This window comes from Lissotriton helveticus, chromosome 11 (assembly GCF_964261635.1).
Source record: "Lissotriton helveticus chromosome 11, aLisHel1.1, whole genome shotgun sequence".
Taxonomy (NCBI): domain Eukaryota; kingdom Metazoa; phylum Chordata; class Amphibia; order Caudata; family Salamandridae; genus Lissotriton; species Lissotriton helveticus.
The window spans coordinates 795072652-795092205 of NC_136072.1; the positions used below are offsets into that span (position 1 = coordinate 795072652).

General features: G+C 42.1%; 1 protein-coding gene across 5 annotated transcripts in view; it reads left to right on the forward strand.

The window, feature by feature from the left end:
* ZMIZ2 (zinc finger MIZ-type containing 2) overlaps positions 1 to 19554 on the forward strand; it is a 360252-nt gene that overhangs the window by 304710 nt on the left and 35988 nt on the right. For all 5 annotated transcript variants that reach the window (XM_078666775.1, XM_078666773.1, XM_078666776.1 and 2 more), the window contains 2 exons: positions 6591 to 6832; positions 19133 to 19305. In XM_078666775.1, the coding sequence (XP_078522901.1) occupies positions 6591 to 6832; positions 19133 to 19305 (415 nt within the window). The remainder of the gene's footprint in view (positions 1 to 6590; positions 6833 to 19132; positions 19306 to 19554) is intronic.

Sequence of the window (19554 nt, forward strand, 5' to 3'; positions counted from 1 at the left end):
AAGATCGGGGATTCCGGTATTCCCGTATCTGGACGATTGGCTGATCAAAGCAGAGTCGTCAGAGGTTGTGCTTCATCATCTGCAGGAGACAACCCAGTTGTTGTACAGGTTGGGTTTTTCAATAAATGTACCCAAGTCTCACCTGGTGCCCTCCCAGCGCAACCTGTTCATAGGTGCAGTACTGGACACAACCGTATGTCGTGCATTCCCTCCCCCTCAAAGGATTCGCGACATACGGGAGATGATTCCTTTATTTTACAATGGAGCGGTTGTTCCAGTCCTGAAGGTCCTTCGCCTGCTCGGTCTGATGGCTTCATGCATACTGTTGGTCAACCATGCACGCTGGCACATGAGGGCGCTCCAGTGGTGCCTCCGCAAGCAGTGGTATCAGCACAGCGGAGATATCAGGGAGTCAGTGAGGATCTCCGGAGAAGCTGCAGCGGATCTGTCTTGGTGGGGCGTGGAAGGCAATCTGTCCCAAGGAAAGCCTTTTCAACTTCCCCCATCGGTGGCCACGGTGATATCGGATGCATCCACTCTCGGGTTTGGTGCTCATCTGGGGGATCTGGAGGTCAAGGGCCTTTGGTCTCCAGAGGAAAGGTTGCTTCACATCAACCTTCTAGAATTGCGGGCGATACGTTTGGCGCTCAAGGCCTTCCTCCCTTCCCTTCGCGGTCAGTCGGTTCAGGTCCTAACGGACAACACGACCGCGATGTGGTATATCAACAAGCAGGGAGGAGTGGGGTCGCAGTGTCTCTGCAGAGAGGCTCTGCGTCTCTGGTCCTGGGCTCAGGACCATCAGATTTGTCTAATGGCGAATCATTTGGCCGGAGTGTTGAACGTTCGTGCAGACAGTCTCAGTCGGCAGTTCTCTGCCGACCACGAGTGGAGGCTTCACCCGGAGGTGGTTCACGACCTTTTTCGGATGTGGGGGACTCCTCGGGTGGACCTGTTCGCCACTCACGAGAATGCGCACTGTCTGTCTTTCTGCAGTCTCCAGTATCCGATGCAAGGAGCCTTGGGGGATGCGTTTCAGTTGAGTTGGAAAGGTCAACTCCTTTACGCGTTTCCCCCCATACCCTTGATTCCTCGGGTTCTGAGGAAGATTCGCCTAGACCGGGCCCAAGTCATATTGGTCGCCCCGGATTGGCCAAGAAGGGTGTGGTATACAGATCTTCTCCACCTCTCCTCTCACCCGCCGCTCCGTCTCCCTCACAGGGCAGACCTCCTCTCTCAGATGGAGGGGCAGGTTCTACACCCCCACCTCCAGACATTGCACCTTCATGCCTGGAGATTGAGCGGGGCAACCTGATTTCTTTTTCCCTCCCGCCTGACGTTGTGGATGTCATCTTGTCAGCCAGGCGTGACTCCACTAAGTCCGTCTATTCTTATAGATGGGCGAAATTTGTCTCGTGGTGTGGGGAAAGGTCTATTGATCCTTTGAAGGCCCGTTTATCTCATGTTCTTCAGTTTGCCCTTTCTCTGGCGCAACAGGGTCTTGCCGTTGCTACAGTGAAGGGCTATCTTTCTGCGCTGTCAGCTTTTCTCTGTCTGCCTGACCAGCCTTCTCTTTTTAAGTCACCTGTGGTTTTAAGGTTCTTAAAGGGCCTTATTAATAAGTTTCCTCCTGTCCCTTTTATTGTGCCTCAGTGGGACTTGAATCTGGTCTTGACCTTCTTGATGGGTGCTCCTTTCGAGCCTCTCCACAAATGTCCCTTGAGGCTTCTTACCCTTAAAACGGTTTTCCTCGTGGCAATAACCTCGGCAAGGAGGGTAAGCGAGCTTCAAGCTCTTTGTCACAAGCCCCCTTTCTTGTCCATACATGCTGATCGAATGGTTCTCAGGACCAGGGCTGCTTTTCTGCCTAAGGTGGTAACTCCCTTCCACCTAGGACAATCCATTACTTTACCTTCCTTCTATCCTCCCCCTCACCCTTCTAAGGAGGAAGAGAGACTGCACCGTCTGGACCCTAAGAGGGCGGTGTCCTTTTACTTGGACAGATCCAAGGACTTTCGTTTGGAGGACCAGCTCTTCGTTGGATTTGCTGGCTGCAAGAAAGGGAGAGCGGTCCATAAAAGAACTTTATCGAGATGGATCGTCCTCTGCATAAAGATCTGCTACTCTTTGGCCGGTAAGGAACCACCAGAGGGTATAAGGGCTCATTCAACTAGAGCTAAATCTTCGACCTCTGCATTGGCTAGAGGTGTGCCTGTTGAGGATATTTGTAGAGCGGCAACTTGGTCTTCCCTCCACACTTTCGCGAAGCATTACTGCTTAGACTCCGAAGTGAGGAGGGACGGTCACTTTGCGCGGTCTGTCCTTCAGGATTTCCTGGTCTAGAAGAGTGGACGCCCTCCTCCGGGAGTGGGGACTGCTGTGGGACTCTATTCACAAGGTGAGGAATCCACACGGCAGATGTATCTATCAGAAGAACAAGTTACTTACCTTCGGTAACGCTTTTTCTGGTAGATACTATATCTGCCTGTGGATTCCTCACTGACCCACCCGCCTCCCCGTTGTCCACTCTTCTTTGCCAGAGTTACTGTATTGTAATGTATATATATATTTTGTTGTCAAGGAAATGTTCCAATTTCTTTCCTGCTTTTGCTTAACACTGTGTGTTTTGCCTTGATTATTGTGTACTATGTATACTTGTATATTTCTACGGTCATTGGTCCGTCCGTGTGCCTCGATGGCACGGAAAAAAGGGTGGAACTGATGTCATCACGCCGGCGTGGGCCTGTTATAGGCGTCGGTGATGTCAGCGGAGTCGCGAGCGAGGTCGTGTCTCTATGACGTCAGGAGTCCACGTCGGCGCGAGGCTACGAAAAAAAGAATTTCCGAATGTTGCTGACGCAAGGGGTATTCACAAGGTGAGGAATCCACAGGCAGATATAGTATCTACCAGAAAAAGCGTTACCGAAGGTAAGTAACTTGTTCTTTAATTCTTCTCGAGGTTAAAATTGCTAAGATATGCTGTTAGTGTGAAATTTTTGAAAGTTCGCCCTTGGCAATATGGGACCAATTCTTTCAATAGAATGGATGTGGAGTTGTGCGAAAGGGGTATGCCTTGTGACCAGGTATGTAGAGGGTGGTGTTCTGAAAGGTAGCCCTCTGGCAGTGGCTTGTTCTTCTATTGAATACATTTTCATTTCAGATTACTCATTGTAGAAAAACTCCAATGGCAATCATAAGACCAACATCTGGGATGATGATACAATGGACTTTACCATTATCTAGGACCAGGAAGTTCTTAGACCACTCAGTCAAACCTTGTCTCTTCCCCTGCTGTAATGCCAGGGGAAGCACGAAATGTAGAATCTTGTTTCTTTTTTCTTCTTTTCCCCCCCGCCCCTCCCCTTGGTTGGGGGGGAGCGGGAGGGGGGGGTCGTACAACAATAGTGAGTCTCATAGCGCATATCGAATCCCTGCCAATGATGGTAGAAAACCTATCTAAAGCCTTCCTGAATGAGGCTGAAAAAGGCCTACTTTCGCTTTTTAGGTCTGATTTAATTTTTACAGCATAGCGGTCATACAGACCTATTGTTAATAATATGCATTGAGTGACCTTTAACCATCGTCTTTACCGAGTTCATCTCTCACCTAATGCTAATTTGGCTACTTGAGTGCATCTTTCTGCCCCCACTTGAGTGCTTGCTTACAACTACAAGCATTATTGTTTTCGTCCGCTCCTGCTGGCTCTCCCTGCGTGACTGATTTTAATGAGCTGATGCTGCGTGCTTTAGCACACCTAAACCAAGAACAGTTGGCTTTTCCATTGCTTGTTCTTCTAGCACCTCTGTATCTCTAGTCTAGGAATGTACTGTCTCTTGATGTCTCAATGGCCATCTAAGCGAATTTGTTTCTTCTCCACATATGCCACACTCTAGTATCTGATGGCCCTTTCTTCTCCACATATGCCACACTCTAGTATCTGATGGCCGTTTCTTCTCCACTTATGCCACACTCTAGTTTCTGATGGCCGTTTCTTCTCCACATATGCCACACTCTAGTATCTGATGGCCCTTTCTTCTCCACATATGCCACACTCTAGTTTCTGATGGCCCTTTCTTCTCCACATATGCCACACTCTAGTTTCTGATGGCCGTTTCTTCTCCACATATGCCACACTCTAGTTTCTGATGGCCGTTTCTTCTCCACATATGCCACACTCTAGTATCCGATGGCCGTTTCTTCTCCACATATGCCACACTCTAGTATCTGATGGCCCTTTCTTCTCCACATATGCCACACTCTAGTATCTGATGGCCGTTTCTTCTCCACTTATGCCACACTCTAGTTTCTTATGGCCGTTTCTTCTCCACATATGCCACACTCTAGTATCTGATGGCCGTTTCTTCTCCACATATGCCACACTCTAGTTTCTGATAGCCGTTTCTTCTCCACATATGCCACACTCTAGTATCTGATGGCCGTTTCTTCTCCACATATGCCACACTCTAGTTTCTCATGGCCGTGTAGAAGAACCCTAACAATTGTATTGCACTTTGTTACCCTAAAGTAGTCCCTTAACTGCAACTGTTGTGGCATTGTAGATCTGGTCTGGCATTGTAGATCTGAGTTAAAAACCGCCACTGCTAAAGAAGTGACTAGTTTGTTAAAATGTGTCCTTTTGAAGTTTCTGTAGTTGACTGCACTATGTACTTTGGCAAACCTGTTTGATGAAAACTGCAGTTCATCTCAAGCGCCTCAATACAAAAGGCTTTTCTCCCATTTTGTTTTACTCTTGGTCCCACAGGAGAAATGCCTGTTCAACTGTTTTCAGGATGTGGCACTTATGGCCTCCCTCAGAGCAGGTTCGGACACCTTATAGCCCAGCACCTAGGCCCCACACAGAACCTACAGTGCTTCACAACTTGGGGGATGTGGGTTATCCTCTCCAGGTCAAGGTGAAGGGGATGGTTTTTCTATGAGAGAATGGGGAATGGGTTTGCTAGGCTCTTGGTACCCAACGGCTCGTGGTAAAAGTGAAGGATGCTTTGCAAATTCCTACAGTTTGCCATTAGATGCTGGATACCAGAAGTAAATTCTCTAAGGAAAGCACTATTTCAACTCAGGATGCAATACCCAAAGGCACTCTTTCAGTTACAATTACTAATCACTTGGTCCTACAGATGTTTAGCTTCAGTTGGGACCAGAGAGCAGGAGTTTGAGGATAGCGATTTCATATGAACAAACCAAATGGGGAAATTTAAAGAGCTGTAGGGATTCATCAGTGCTGTCCCAATGGTATGACGTCAGTGGAGAGGTCTGCCGAAGTAGTCCGTTTTTGAATTATGTTAATATAGACTGCTAAAAATTGAATCAAAAATATTTTGTCTTTGATTACTATTATCACATTTTCTTTGCAAAATGAAAGACCTGTAGAATTGCACAACTGAATATCACCACCCGAACTCACTATCAACTATTACCTTTGGCCTCAATACACCTGTTATACCTCATTCAGCTGCCGCCAACTCGCCCGCTGGCTGCCTTTCTTTTAATATATTGGTAATATACATGATTTCAGTTTGGGATGTTGTGGAGGGAGCCTTTTGCTCCACATTGAAGGGGAAAAAAGTTCTGCCTAGTGAACATAGCGCTTTATCTCTGCCTGCCCATTATGTCTATAATATTTGCAGTAGTCAAACATAGAAATTCCCATTAAACTATTTAGAAACTATATTTGTACTGCCAAAGAAAGTGGTGTGATCACTGCAAACAAAGTTCAAGTATTTTGTTTTGTCGTTTTTAAATGACACTGACAAAAATTAGTTGCCCCAACCGGTACTGTAGCAGGCCGCCCCGGCTCGCCTCAATCTGCTCTCCAGATGAAAATGCATAATGTCATATGTTAATGTATGAGAAAAGGTCATTAAAAGGAAAAGGTAATTACATTAAATCAAAACCCTTGAACCCAAATACGGGAGTTCGTATATTTATTTGAAAAAGAATTAAAAAGATTGAAAGAAAATTGACAGATATTCAAGTTTCATGGAATGTGTGCAATGGAACTAGGTTACTAGTTTTGATTTATGGACATAGAGGGCCGAATGGCTGGGGAGACTTTCTGCATTTCCGTGCAGCCTTTGTAATCGGGTGCTCTGTTTTATACGGGGCGGGGATGGAGTGTGACTATCTACTTTTTGGTACACACAGAACTGGTGTCTGCTCTGATCATCGGCAACCCCGTTCATCTGCCTATGCTCAAGTACTCTGAATGCTCTGTTCTTTGCATGGAACCCTAGTCTGCAAATCTCTGCTCTGTGTGTCTGGTCAGCAATTGCTCAGGAGTTTGTGCATGCCAAATAGACATCTGCTCAGGTCTTCGAGCACTTTAAGTAGACATCTAACTGGTCTCCTTGCCCATGCACCGCGGTTCAGCAGGTGCCCTTTGTTCAGAATGTGGTCAGTTGCTCATCTTTATGCGTTTCTGCAGGGTAGGCAGTAACTTAATACCCGTTGGACTAGGTAGTTATTTTGTAATAACATTTACTCATCCTCAGGTGGCTGTCACTGGTTTCGGTACATAATTTCTCTTTGGATGCATTGGTATGACTGTGTACTTTTTTTCCTCACCCCTGCAGCTCGGATTATGAAGAGATCACCATCGACCCCACCTGTAGCTGGAAGCCAGTACCCATTAAACCAGACATCCACATCAAGGAGGAGCAGGATGGGCCTGCACTGAAGCGATGTCGCAGTATGAGTCCAGTGCACATGGTGATGCCCAATGTCATGGAGATGATTGCTGCCCTGGGTCCCGGGTCGTCACCCTTTGCTTCCCTGCAGCCACCACCGCCCACCGGCAATGAATACAGCAGCCAAGGTGAGACCTGCTAGGCCCATCTGCACTGTGCAGATCACACATAGTGCACTGAATCTCCCTTTCCAGTATGAATGCCACCAGTGTTGTAGATTTCCCACTCAAGTTCCCATCATTGACTCAAGGGTTGTGGAATGCAGATACAAGAAGGCCAGATGAATGCCACATTTTATTATATCCACATAAAATAAACGTACGTACGTTATTTTAAATGGAACCCATGTACGTATACAAAGATTTCCCGAAAATATAGCCCATCCTTAATTCAACTCTAGTGGCTTTTCACACCCTAGTTTTGCAGGATGAAACTCCCATAGGATCATAGGCTAGCATACTCCTGTTGTCTTGTTGGGTTGGAAAATGCTATCTTGACACTTATTGTGTTTTCACCATGATAGAGTCCGTAGTGAAATTCCATTGTGATCTTGAGCCTTAGTCAATGCTTACTCAGTGTTTTTCTAATTATTTTTATTTATTGTAGTAGTTTTTAATCATTTTGACCAGATAGTCTTTTTAGAGGAGGGTCATGGTGCACTGCTGTGCTCTGGGTCTACCAGACAAAAGATTTTAGATTTGCTTGAAAAGTAAGATATAGGTAGGGCTCCTAGTTTTATGGTATTTATTTTATTTTTACATTTCCGTATGTAACTATCCAAAATTATTGTTGGCCATTTTATCTGTATTTATCCATATTTATTTTGTTTTGTTTATAAATGATGATGTGAAACTGTACATTTCCATATTTATTTAACTGATAGACACTCCTTCTTTGTCTGTTGTGATATAGCTATTAAAGCTGACACATATTATGCAACAATACATCCACTACATCTTAGCATTATACCACAAATGTATGTTGACATATGGCATTATTTAAAGAAATTTCATTCTGTTTTTTAATTTTCCATGCTGTACATCTGCTCAACTGTTGGGCTACAATTTGTGAAAGACAGCACGGAGAGTCACTTAAAAGAAGCACAATTTTCTGTATTTATCCACTTAAAAAAAAATAAATGCAGACAGAAAACACATTGTCTGTATTTATCTGTAAAAATAAGTAAATATGGAAAACAGGATGCCTTAAATATAGGATACAATCTGCCTAGAAATGGCCGTTTCGAAATGGCTGGGCCAGTTCGAACAGAGAGCTAATTTACGAAGAGGTGGCTAGGCTATCTAATGTCTTATGTTTTACTAAGGTAAAACATTGAAGCTTTAAACATTAAGACTGAACATCCAGGAATGCAAAGTCTTTCTGCTGGAGCTGGGTAGTTGGGGGTGGGGGCTGGATAAAGGTTAGAATGGAAATTGTTGGACATGAAACTTGATGGGTCTTCTCCCTGCTACATCTTTTCTTTTTGAAAATAAATATATATATATATATATATATATATATATATATATATATATATATATATATATATATATATATATATATATATATATATATATATATATATATATATATATATATATATATATATATATGGTTCTTTAGTCCACTGAAGCTGACCTACAGTCACCACGCAGGCTCAAGCAATGTGTATTATAAAGGCTGCCCTCCTGGAGATAGGTTGGAAAGTAGCTTTATGGATAGGCTCCAAAGGGAGATCCATGTATTTAACCTTCCAAGGAGGACAAGGCCTCCTTCTTGGGTGGGATTAAGAGACTTTGGAAGTAGCTTTTGAATGGCTTCCTATAAGTAGTAATTACTGTTAGATGCACCTTTAACAAAGAGAATAACAGCACAGCTTTAGCCAAATTTGGAAAGCTATTGGTTGGACTGATGTTTTTCTAGATACACCAGATGCAGAACCTCTCCCATTTGATAAGATATTCTGGAAGATGGGCATCTTGCTCCTTTCAGAATATTCATCCAGTCCTGTGGAAGTGTTAAGTGTCTATGTTGTGAGTTCTTGAGCCAATCTGCAAAGTTCAATGATGGAAGATTAGGAAGCAGGATATGGCCCCCTAAACTTGACAAAGAGATCCGATCAATGTGAGTAAGTAAGTAAATGTAAGCTTTATTCGATTTCAAATAAAATCATAAAAGCATAGCAGATACATCAATTGAAATTTTACATTATACATTATTACTACGAATGATTAAAACGTACTAATAATCGCTTGCGTAAAAAAAAAAAAAAAAAATCATAGTAAGACATCAATTGTTATGAGCTTAGAACCTAGCACGTTAAACAACAATGTACAATGGGGTACCAGGGAAAAATCTTTTACCACATGGATTTACGGTACTTTATAACTGTATTTAGGAAGCTTGATACAGCAAAAATCACATGGTCATCTTCTAACCGTAACATTCTCTGAAAGGCTGGTCTACAATTTCTCAGGCCCCATTGATTTAGTAGGGATTTTAAAAATTGTTGTCTAGGATAACTGTACAGTTTACAAAAGAACATTATATGTATGTTGGATTGCACAGCAATATTATCGCATGGGCAAACCAGCTTACTAGATGACCAGATGTTCACGTCAGGTAAGGTGACCATGCGAAAAAGTCCCAAGGCGCAAGCGGGACAAAAGCATACGATGAAACTGACTAGGGACAACAGTCAAGTAGGTTTGCAAGCCTTCATTGGGGGTAATTTCCTGGAAATTTAAAACTGAGTGTTTTTGTTTTTCACAATTCCATCTCCCAATTTCCAGGTGATTGATTAGCATTTTCTTAAGAATTGATCTTGAAATACCCTCCAAAGTGCTTGGATTCTCAAAATATTCTGGGTGTCCCAACTCTGAAAAAATTTATCTTACATATGATAACCATCTGAAATTGGCAACCCCGTCTAAAGCTAAACAGTCTACTATGAGATCCCTGTTGAAGCTAGCTTCGGGAGTTACCCACACCTTATGCCACAGGATGATTGGAGACATCTTAATGATATCACTGAGGTATTTGACTCCTGCCTCAATATGCGCCATAAAAGTAGAGGTACTTTTAGGTACTCCCAGTAAATAGCATAAAAATTTATTTTCACAACCCTGCAGAGAGTAGTCATTCTCAAAGCCCCATAGGCCCGCCCCGTAAGTAGCTGTTGGCACACACTTAGCCTGGTAAATCTGTAACAGCTGCTTAGTTGGCTTACCGCCCAGTCTAGCCGAGAAAGTGCGCAAAGCGCCTAAGGTGCGGGTGAAGGCCAGCTTTCTAGCTGCAATCGCCGGCTTCCAGCGGCACCTTCTGTCAAACAGAACTCCTAGATAGCTAAAATTATCAGTTGTGGCTATTTTCTGTTTATCCAGGAATATATTACAAGGGGCTCTATTGATCTTTCTAGTACATGGCATAGTGAATGTTTTTGATATATTCACTCTGAGACCTCTATCCTTCATATAACTAGCAAAGTTGGTTACCGCCCTCTGTAGACCGATTTGGGTCTGAGACATTATGGCAGCGTCGTCGGCATAGAGTAAAATTGGGACTGGAAAACCTTTCACCATGGGATAATCGTTTGATGCAAGTGAAAGGTGTTGGCCGACTGAATTAATATAATAAGTAAAAAGTCGTGGGGCCAAGATACAGCCTTGCCTCACCCCTCTTGAGATTGGAATTTTTTTAGTACATTCCCCCTGATTGCCGTACCTCACTCTAGCACCTGAGTTGTTATAGAGCTCTTTGATAAAAGTGATTAAGCGAGCATCAATACCCAGTTCACCCAACGTGGTCCGTAATAGTAAATGGTCCACGCAGTCGAAAGCGGAGCTTAGATCAATAAAAGTTATAAATAATGCTCCGCTTCTGGCTTTGGTGTATTTGGAGATAAGAAGGGATACATTTAGACACTGTTCGGTTGTCCCGATGCCTTTCCTAAACCCATACTGCAAGTGTGATACTACTTTATGATCTTCCTCCCACAATTGTAATCTTTTTAAAATGATTCTACCTGCTACTTTCATAAGGCCATCCAGTAGGGATATTGGCCTGTAGCAGGTAGGATCGTCCCTATTGCCTTTCTTAAATATAGGGACCACTATGGCATCAGACCATGTTTCAATAAACCCACTTCGGTTTCCCTGATTTAAAACATTTGTGAGCAGTGGTGCCCAAAACTCTGGTTCAGCTTTATATACGTCTACCGGAGTACAGTCTGGCCCTGCTGCCTTGCCTGATGCGCTTTCCCTTATTGCAGCACGGACTTCTTCTATAGTAAAGGTTAGATCTATTGGGAATGGATGAAGAGAGGGATAATCACATCCACTATTAACTATAGTTTTATCTGCGTCAGAAACCACCCCTGGTAGATCAATGTGAATAGTTTGATGATGACTGTTGGAATCCGCTTGATTGAAGACAAAACGTACACAAACTTCTTCGACCAGCTAATCAAGAGTATTCTCCAGGGTGCTAGTACCAGGATGCATTACTTGGATGGCTCTCGTTGTCTGTGTTTGCGAATAAGCTATTTGTGAAAAATTCAGTTTGCAAAAGACATCATGAATGAAGCACGTCTGTTTTGATCCCCACTGAGAGTCTACTTCTTTAACTTGGAAATGGCCCATGTGCTTCTCCCCTTGCCCCTTGTTCTCTCTATGGTGTGCCTCTCCCCCTTCCACCCTTATTGTTGCTCTCTTGTGTGCTTCTTTTCCTATACCCCCTTCTTCCCAATATGCTGTACTGCGTGGACGAAATGCATTGGCAGAGCCATACATCTCAAATGCAAGACCTATTGGCAAAGTGCTTGTTGTTTCTTGTTGTCATGATGCCTTCTGTTTTATTTTTATTAGACATCCTGCAAAGTCTATTCTTTGTATTTTTAATTTGTATCTTTGAAGTCTTTTCTTTCTTAATTGAGCTTAAATATAGTAGACTTTTACAGGCTTCTCTTTAGTCTTGGGCCCAGAATGGTGCATAGGTTCGGCACTCAATGAAGCGCTAGCCTGTTCACTGTCTGCACCATAAGTGTTCTTTTATTTTTTTACTTATGTGAGTATCAGGTTAAGGATTGTATTTTCAACCAGGAAGCTATTTCTTTTGGGTTCGTTTGTCCATTATTATTGTCTGAGGGCTTCCAATGTTTTTTGAGACTGTTGAGAGGGCCATCAAGCCTGATTTTTTTTTTTTAACCTTTTTTTGAGATCTTTCAATTTGTTTACAGTTGTTTTACACAATGAAATATTTTTGGTTTAAATTGTAATGGAGCACAGCGATCTAGTTTTATGTGGCATCTGAGACAGAATTTAAATGTAGTATTTTCTATAGTCCAGTTTCACAAAACTGCATCGGTGGAACCGAAAGGAAAGAAACTCCTCCAAAATGTGCATTTTCCAAACAAGCCTAAGACCTGTTCAAAACCTAATGTCTCTTCCCATAAGTGCCTTTCATTGTTTTCTTTATATCCTTGTCTTTATTCTTTCTTTTTAAGACATTGTATTGAGCCAAGAACAAAAACATTAAAAATAACATTGCAGAAACCGAGATATGCAGTTGTGACTTCAGACAGATAATCAACATTGTACATGAAAATGCATATCAGAAATATAAATGAGCAAATATAGCAATGCAATATGAAACCACTAATTGTGAATAGAGAAGAGAAAGAAGGAAGGGAAAGAAAAATAAGAGGGAAAATAGCAAATGGGGGAATAGAAGAATCGAGTGATAGCTTTAGAAGGAAAAAACTTACTGCATTTATAAGATAAAATAAGTAAATACCATAATAAGTAAAACCGGTAATACAATTAACATTTAGGAAGGTGGAGAAAGTCAATTTCCTTAGCAGGGCGTGGCAGATAGTTACAAAGTGGCATCCATAGCTGATAGCACTTAAATGAGATTTTTATTGAATCAGGTTTGTAACTATCAAGTCTTGTGATAACATACTGGGGAGAGGAGTTGTCCTAACGGCTAGGGCGGTCGACCTCGAATCTGGGGAACCGGGTTCGAGTCGTGGCAATGACACTGAACATCCTGTGATTCTAGGCAAATCACTTAAAAATGAATGTATCCTCATGTAACGCAACTGGTGCTATGTAAGACGCTCTGATACCCAGTACCGGGTCAAGTTCGTGCTATAAAAAACTCCGTAAAACTTTTTTTTTTTAAATACTGAATTCCACCACTTTAGAAAGAGTAATGTTCCCTAAGATTTCCAATTAGCAGTAATAACAGAAATTGATATAGAAAGCAAGAGGTCTACTTTTGTGTGAACACCATATTTTGTACAAGTAGGTGCAAAACAGTAACTCATATGACATGAATAGTTTCATGGTCCATACTGAGGACCAAAAAATGGATAAAGTTAGGCAGGAAAAAAACATGTGAAAATCAGTATCCTGCTGGGTGTCACTGCCAACAAATGTTATATTGCATGAGTTTACGTTTGAAAAGATTAGCAGGAGTGTAAAGTCTTTTATGAAAAAAATATAAGCTGACTGTGCGTGCAGTGGAGCGCATCTTATTCCATATTTTATCCCATAAAGGAACTGGCCATACAACACCAAGGTCCGATTCCCACAGTTTCTCGATAGTTTTGACCCTAGTTAGATCCGAAGGTGTCAAAAGTTTATATATACAAGCTGCTTTAGGGTGACGGGAAGTTACAATCTGGTGTGGAGATGAAGGACGATGTTGGGTGACCGAAGAGATGAGCTCATTAAAGGCGTCTTGACCTAAAGTGAAAAGTACTTGGTACTGAGGTAGCATGCGATTAGGGAGATTGTTGGCTGATGAAAGAGTAGAGAAAGGGTGAGTAAGTTCAAATGAAATAATTGTGCGATAAGTATACCTTTGTTCATCCAGGTTTTACAGCACAGGGTCCTGCCTTGTTTCTTAAGTGAACCGTTAAAGTTAATGGGAAAACCCTGTGTCCCTCATAAGCTGGGTATAAATGATATAGTCTACAGTGCGTTATTTTGGGTAAAGCAACTGCTTAGAAACTAACATAATTAAACAAGGCATATGAAGTTTTACTCCGTCTGTATATTGGGACACAATATGTACACATGTATTTAATTTGTTTAATAAGGCTGTCCTACATAAACTAAAACAACAAAATGACATATCAGTGACTAAAATGACATAGTGTAATATACTTTTTACCCATTTACGAACTGACACAAATTACAGGAGACAAAATTACAAAAACATAAATAATACACGTACAAAGAAATTATAATCTCCGTCCTCATTTTTAAATAGAGTTCAACTGCGGCCCTATTTGAGGCGTGTCACTTATTCTAGGATCACAGTGACTGAGCACATGAACTGGTTAAGCGTCAAAGTTTCGACCCGGATGTGTGTGTTAATTAGTTGTATATCACGTTGGGGCCTCCTCAGGACAGATTGAAAAACATGAAGGCAGCAAAGTTAAGATTTAGAAAAAGATACCCCTCCCATCCTGGATGGAATCCTTGTCAGAGCAAAAGTCTCGATGCGGATCTGGTAAGTACTTCTGATTTCAAGTAGTTCCTCCTGTTTGTCTTGATCCTTTATCTAAAAGCGGGTGCAAAGATACACGCCTCGTGTCTTTTGCCAAGTGCAGATTCAATCCTACTTCCGGTTTGATCCTTACGGCTTGATGCCTCAAATGCAGCGATTTACCGGCGCTTCTAAATAAAGGATTAGCACTTAACCTGGAGGAACTACTTGGAATAAGAAGTAACATACTGGAGGCTGCTTTAAACGCATTCCAAACCGAGTGAAATGGTAGTTGATCAGCGTCATTAATCTGTAAGTATTCCTCCATAAACGCATTGTAGGCAGCGATAAAGGATGCATCTGAAAGTAAAGAATTATTAAACCTCCAGGAGGATATTTTATATCCACTAGTAAGAATGTCTAAGTCCGTGATTACAGGCGCACCAATATTTAAGTTAACCATATGATGCGATAAGCCTTTAGTCAGAAAAATCTAGTCAAATCTAGATTGAGAGTGGTGAGTAGTGGAGTAAAAAGAGTATTCCAAGAGGTCAGGATTATATAATGTCCAAGAATGGGTGAGCAAATGCTGTTAAATAAAGCTTTTGAAAGCTTTGTGGGAGGCATGTAGAATTAAACGTGAAGTGGAACGTCTGTCTAAAGAAGGGTCAATCAATGGTTTTGATCACCACCAATTAGAATTGCCCGAGGCAGGTCTGTCCAAAAAAGGGTCAAGGATTTGATTGCAGTCACCACCAATTTGTCAATTGTCCGAAGCCTGTTCAGAGACAGTATGTGAGAGACTTTGCCAGAAATTCGGATTTGGGTGGCTTGGGCCATAAAGAATAAGGATAGTAAAAGTAGTGTTGTCAATTGTAAGTGTAACAAGTATCCAGTGGCCTTCCGTATCTTGGTGTTGTGAAATTGTGGTCATTTTGAGAGATTTGACAGAAAATAATTACCCTGTTTTTGTTTGTGGTGGAGGGAGAAAAAAAAAAGTCAGCAACCCATTGTTTTTTAAGCTTAATTGCCTCTGAATCATTAAGATGTCTCTTGCAGCAAACCTACATGGCATTTCAAATGAGCTAGGTGAGATAAGACACATTGATGTTTAATGGGGTGTTTGAGCCCCTTCACATTCCAAGTAACTGTTCTAAGCTGCATCATAAACATATATGTACAACTGCTGTAACAAAGAAAAAAACAATGCATATCAAATTTAGGAAACCAAAGAAAAAAGGCAGGATAGTAATAGGAAAGAAACGGAGGAAGACCACCTCCGGAAGTTGTGTAGGCATTAACGTGGCAATTCAGGGGCCAGAGTCAGAGCGCTAATAGAAGAGAAAAAGAAAAGGAATACCCCGAGGGGTAGCGAGACATCGGAGCACCTGAAAGAGACAGACCAGAGTGACTTCAGCGCAAAAAAGTGATATTACATCTAACAGATGAACACGAGGTTCAGGAAAAGAGAGCACATTTAATGCAGGACGGACACACCATTCTGAGAGACCAAATAACGTAACAAACTGCAGTAAATGAATGAGGCAGCGGATAATAAAAAAATAACCAGACTTGCCAGTGGAAACATGTAGGGATACAATTAGGATGGTGTGAAGGAGATACAATAGGGAAAGGTACGTAAGGATTCCATTAAAAGAGTTGTATTGGAGAAAAAAAGAAAAAAATGAAAACAATCAATATACAATACTAAGCGTCACAATTAATATTAAACTGTTGTGAAAAAGAACATTAGAGTCCTATAAAATTAGATCCTCAAGTGGTTGCTGAAACTCCCAGTTCCATAGCTTCGGTCTTGTTGATTGATTGATGATTTGTAGTTCCTCGAAGGAGTTGATTTGTCCTTTAATGTGACTTTTGTAGAGGGATGTATTAAGTAGCCTGTATGTAATATTCAAGGATTTAATTTGGGGACGTAGATCCAGAAATTGTTTGCAACATGCAGCTGTAGCAGAAGAGCAATTTTGTGTGAAGAACACCTTGTGACCTGACCATTGGAGAGCGCACACCTTTTTGGCGTCGGAGAGGATCTGCATCAGTTTCTGTAAATTGGAGAAAGAGAATAATAATAATTTGCCTAGATCGTGCATGAGGGCCAGTTAAAACCCATGGACCTAAATGATGTGCATGTTGAATAGAAAGAGAGGGGAGGCAGTAGGCAGAAGAAGAATGGAATTTTTCACTGTTTTTTAAGAAATGCAATCATGTTAGAGCCTTCTGAGCCCTCTGGGCTACCAAAAAGACTACGTTTGCTTCTCCATTTCCTATTTTCTAAATTTTTGGTAAGCCTTTTCAGTTGAGCTATGTCCTTGGAAATCAGAGTTCACAAGGTTACTAACTCTGTTACAGAAAATAAATCCGTTGGTCGTGTTGGCACCATTGCGCCTCAGTACGTTGCAATGAGGCACTGGTATCCATCATGAATGGTTTTAATGCTCGTAATTCCTCTGATGTCAGCCAGGGTTAGATGTGTAGGTGATTTTGAGGGAGTCTAGGTCTTTATTCGGCCGTTTGACCGAGGTGGTGTTAGACAATTTTTTTGCAATTGCGCCAGCAGCATGGGAGAAAGAGGAGCTGTCCTTTTAAGTTTGTAGCGCTTTCCATTGTAATAGTTGGTGGTAGAGCGGATTTTGTTACATGAGTGCACACAACACTGGCTGGCAGCTGTTCTGAAATTTGTGAATTCTCCCCATATAGAGCAAAGGCAAATTGGTGAGAGAAAAACAACACTGTTAAGCCTGGTGGATATACATTCAAATGAGGAGGCAGTAACTTAATTGCAGTATCTAAAAACAATTGCTGTCTCAGGGTACATTTCTGCAGAAAACCCCTCAGCAAAGAATAGCATATTGAAGGGAAAAGTTAAATAAACATGCACAGTATTGACTTTCCCATTTAAAATGTCTTTCAATTGAGGAGATGAAGAGTATTTCGTATAAGGTAGAAATTGGGGGCCTGAGGACCTTGAGGCAAGCAGAAAGCTTGACACGCAGTAAGAAAAACAATGACCTTGGGTGCGTTGCGTAGCATTAAGATGGCGGCCTTTTTACAGTATGTCAAACTTTGCACTAAAATGGAGTCCGCATTGCCTCAAAACAAACAATGCGGGCTTGGTCGGAAAGCCACTGTTTTCCAATGCACAAGGTCATCTGCCAAGAAAAAGAAGAAAAGCTTGATGCCCTAAATTGAGTCATAGAGCGCCAAAGCTGCACGGAGCACTACGGAGCTGCGTTTGTCTTGGGGGGCGGCCAGCCACTCCACCACCACCCATCCCGTGTCTTTTTCTTGAGTCTTGAAAACTAACAAGACTTCATTCAGCAGCTGGCATAGCAATCTGAAGAATATGGCATGTACTGAGTTACTGCCAGAATGTAGTCGACCTCACAAAAAAAGATGTTAACGGTCAACACCCAAAGCTAGAAATTCCGGATCCAACCACTAGATGGTGGTATAATGCACAGCATATGAATCTTGAGAAGTTTCACCCTGCATCATGACTCTCAGTTGTCACACACCTTCTCTCACCCTATAAATGTATCCGCTCACTGGAGACCAGTGACCTATGTACCTACTGGGAATGTATACTCATTTCCAAAGAATATGTTTTCATTGAATACATATGTATAATGCCTACGTGGAGGTCTTTGCATACTTTTAATAAACATTATTGTCTCAATACAGATTGCAGGGCAGATTCCCAGGACGGCCGGGCCTATATGAAACCTCTTTGGAGAGATCTTAGCTTTTTCCTACGCTCCTAGGGATGGACTTGCTTCTCTATTCAGTGCTAATGACTATAAATAAAGATCCCATGGTAGAGGAGGATTAGTTACTTACCTGTAATTCTGGCAGATTCTTTGTTGTGGCCATAAGCAACCACCCTCAAAGAAATAGTAAAGGAATTAACCTTGGATCCTTGATCTCCACAAAAAGAGACCTGGCTCTGTTGATGGGGCATGAAGAGAGAGTGGTGGTATGCTAGTCCTTAAAGGAGTAAGCTCCATTTTCGCAACGTTTTAGGATACCGCCTGTTCGTTTACATTGTCTTTCTGTTCTCTTGCCTTTTCTTTACAAAAAGATTCTGTAATAGTTTTCCTCCCACTATTCTGAATATGGTGACCTTTTTCAGTTTTTTTAAATTTGTTGCTTTAAAAAATATTTTTAAATATGCCAATATACCCTTTTATAGGGTGTCCAAAGTATTCTATTTTCAAAAACAAATAAAAGAAAATTGCCTTTATTTGTGTGTACTTTGTAGAAAGTGCACTGAAATCCCACGCTTTGGTGGCACAACTTGATGCTCATGACTATTCTGAAGAGTCCCCAGGAGGATAACTAGGAGTATAGGTGAAGAACCATTCCTTCTCCGGTCTGCATTATTTTAGCACTAAATCGCCCGAATGGTCTTCCCCTCACGTAGTACTGATTCCCTTTCTGTGTATTATCCTATTCCTCATTCTCCTGCCTTTTCAAAACATTTCTGATCTCCTTTTTCTCCGTCTCATGGCTCCATGCAAATTGATTAAGATTTCCCATGTCCCTCCTCCCATGTAGAACTACAGTGTTGTACATATTGCCTCCCCTCCCTAACCTCCACCCCAGTAAGTACTCTTTCTGTTGCACCCGCTATCACCACCTGTAGTGTCCTACATCTCATCTCCTAAGACTTTCACTGAGCTGTACATCCTCAATACTTACTTAGGATGTTTTGGGCTTTAGGACAGTGAGTGTGTGCAGACCTCAAAAGCAGATGAGAGAGGATATGTGGTAGAAATCTGTGAATAGGGTTGATAAAAGGGATGTGATGTGATTCATATTTCCCCAGCATGGCGATAATCTGGGTACTGCTGTTGCTATTAAACTCATCCTTCGCTTTCCGTTTTGTTTCTCCCCTTCCTCTTATCCCCTTGCAGGTTCTGGTTTTCCTGGCCTAGGTGTTTTTCCCGAAACATTCCCTTCTGGAAATCCTGGCACTCCAACAATGAATGAGTTCAACCCGGGCCCCCCTCCAATATCCTACCAGTCTGATATTCCCAGCAGCTTGCTCACTCCAGATAAACCATCAGCCCCTCCAATCAGCGGACAGGTAAGAGAAGGATCTCATTTCTCCAGCTTTTGCCATTCCCTGATTGAAATACTGCTCCATCATCAGAGCACTGTTTATGATCATTGGTTATACCTTAACTTGCCCTTTAAGCGGCAGTGCAGCAGCATTGTCACTGTCTTCATAAGTCCGTATTTAGTATCATACAAGGGCAGACTACGATATGCTTCTGCTGCACCTGATTCTCCATCCTTCCTAAGTCTTTTTGCTATTGTTCAATGTGTGCAGAAA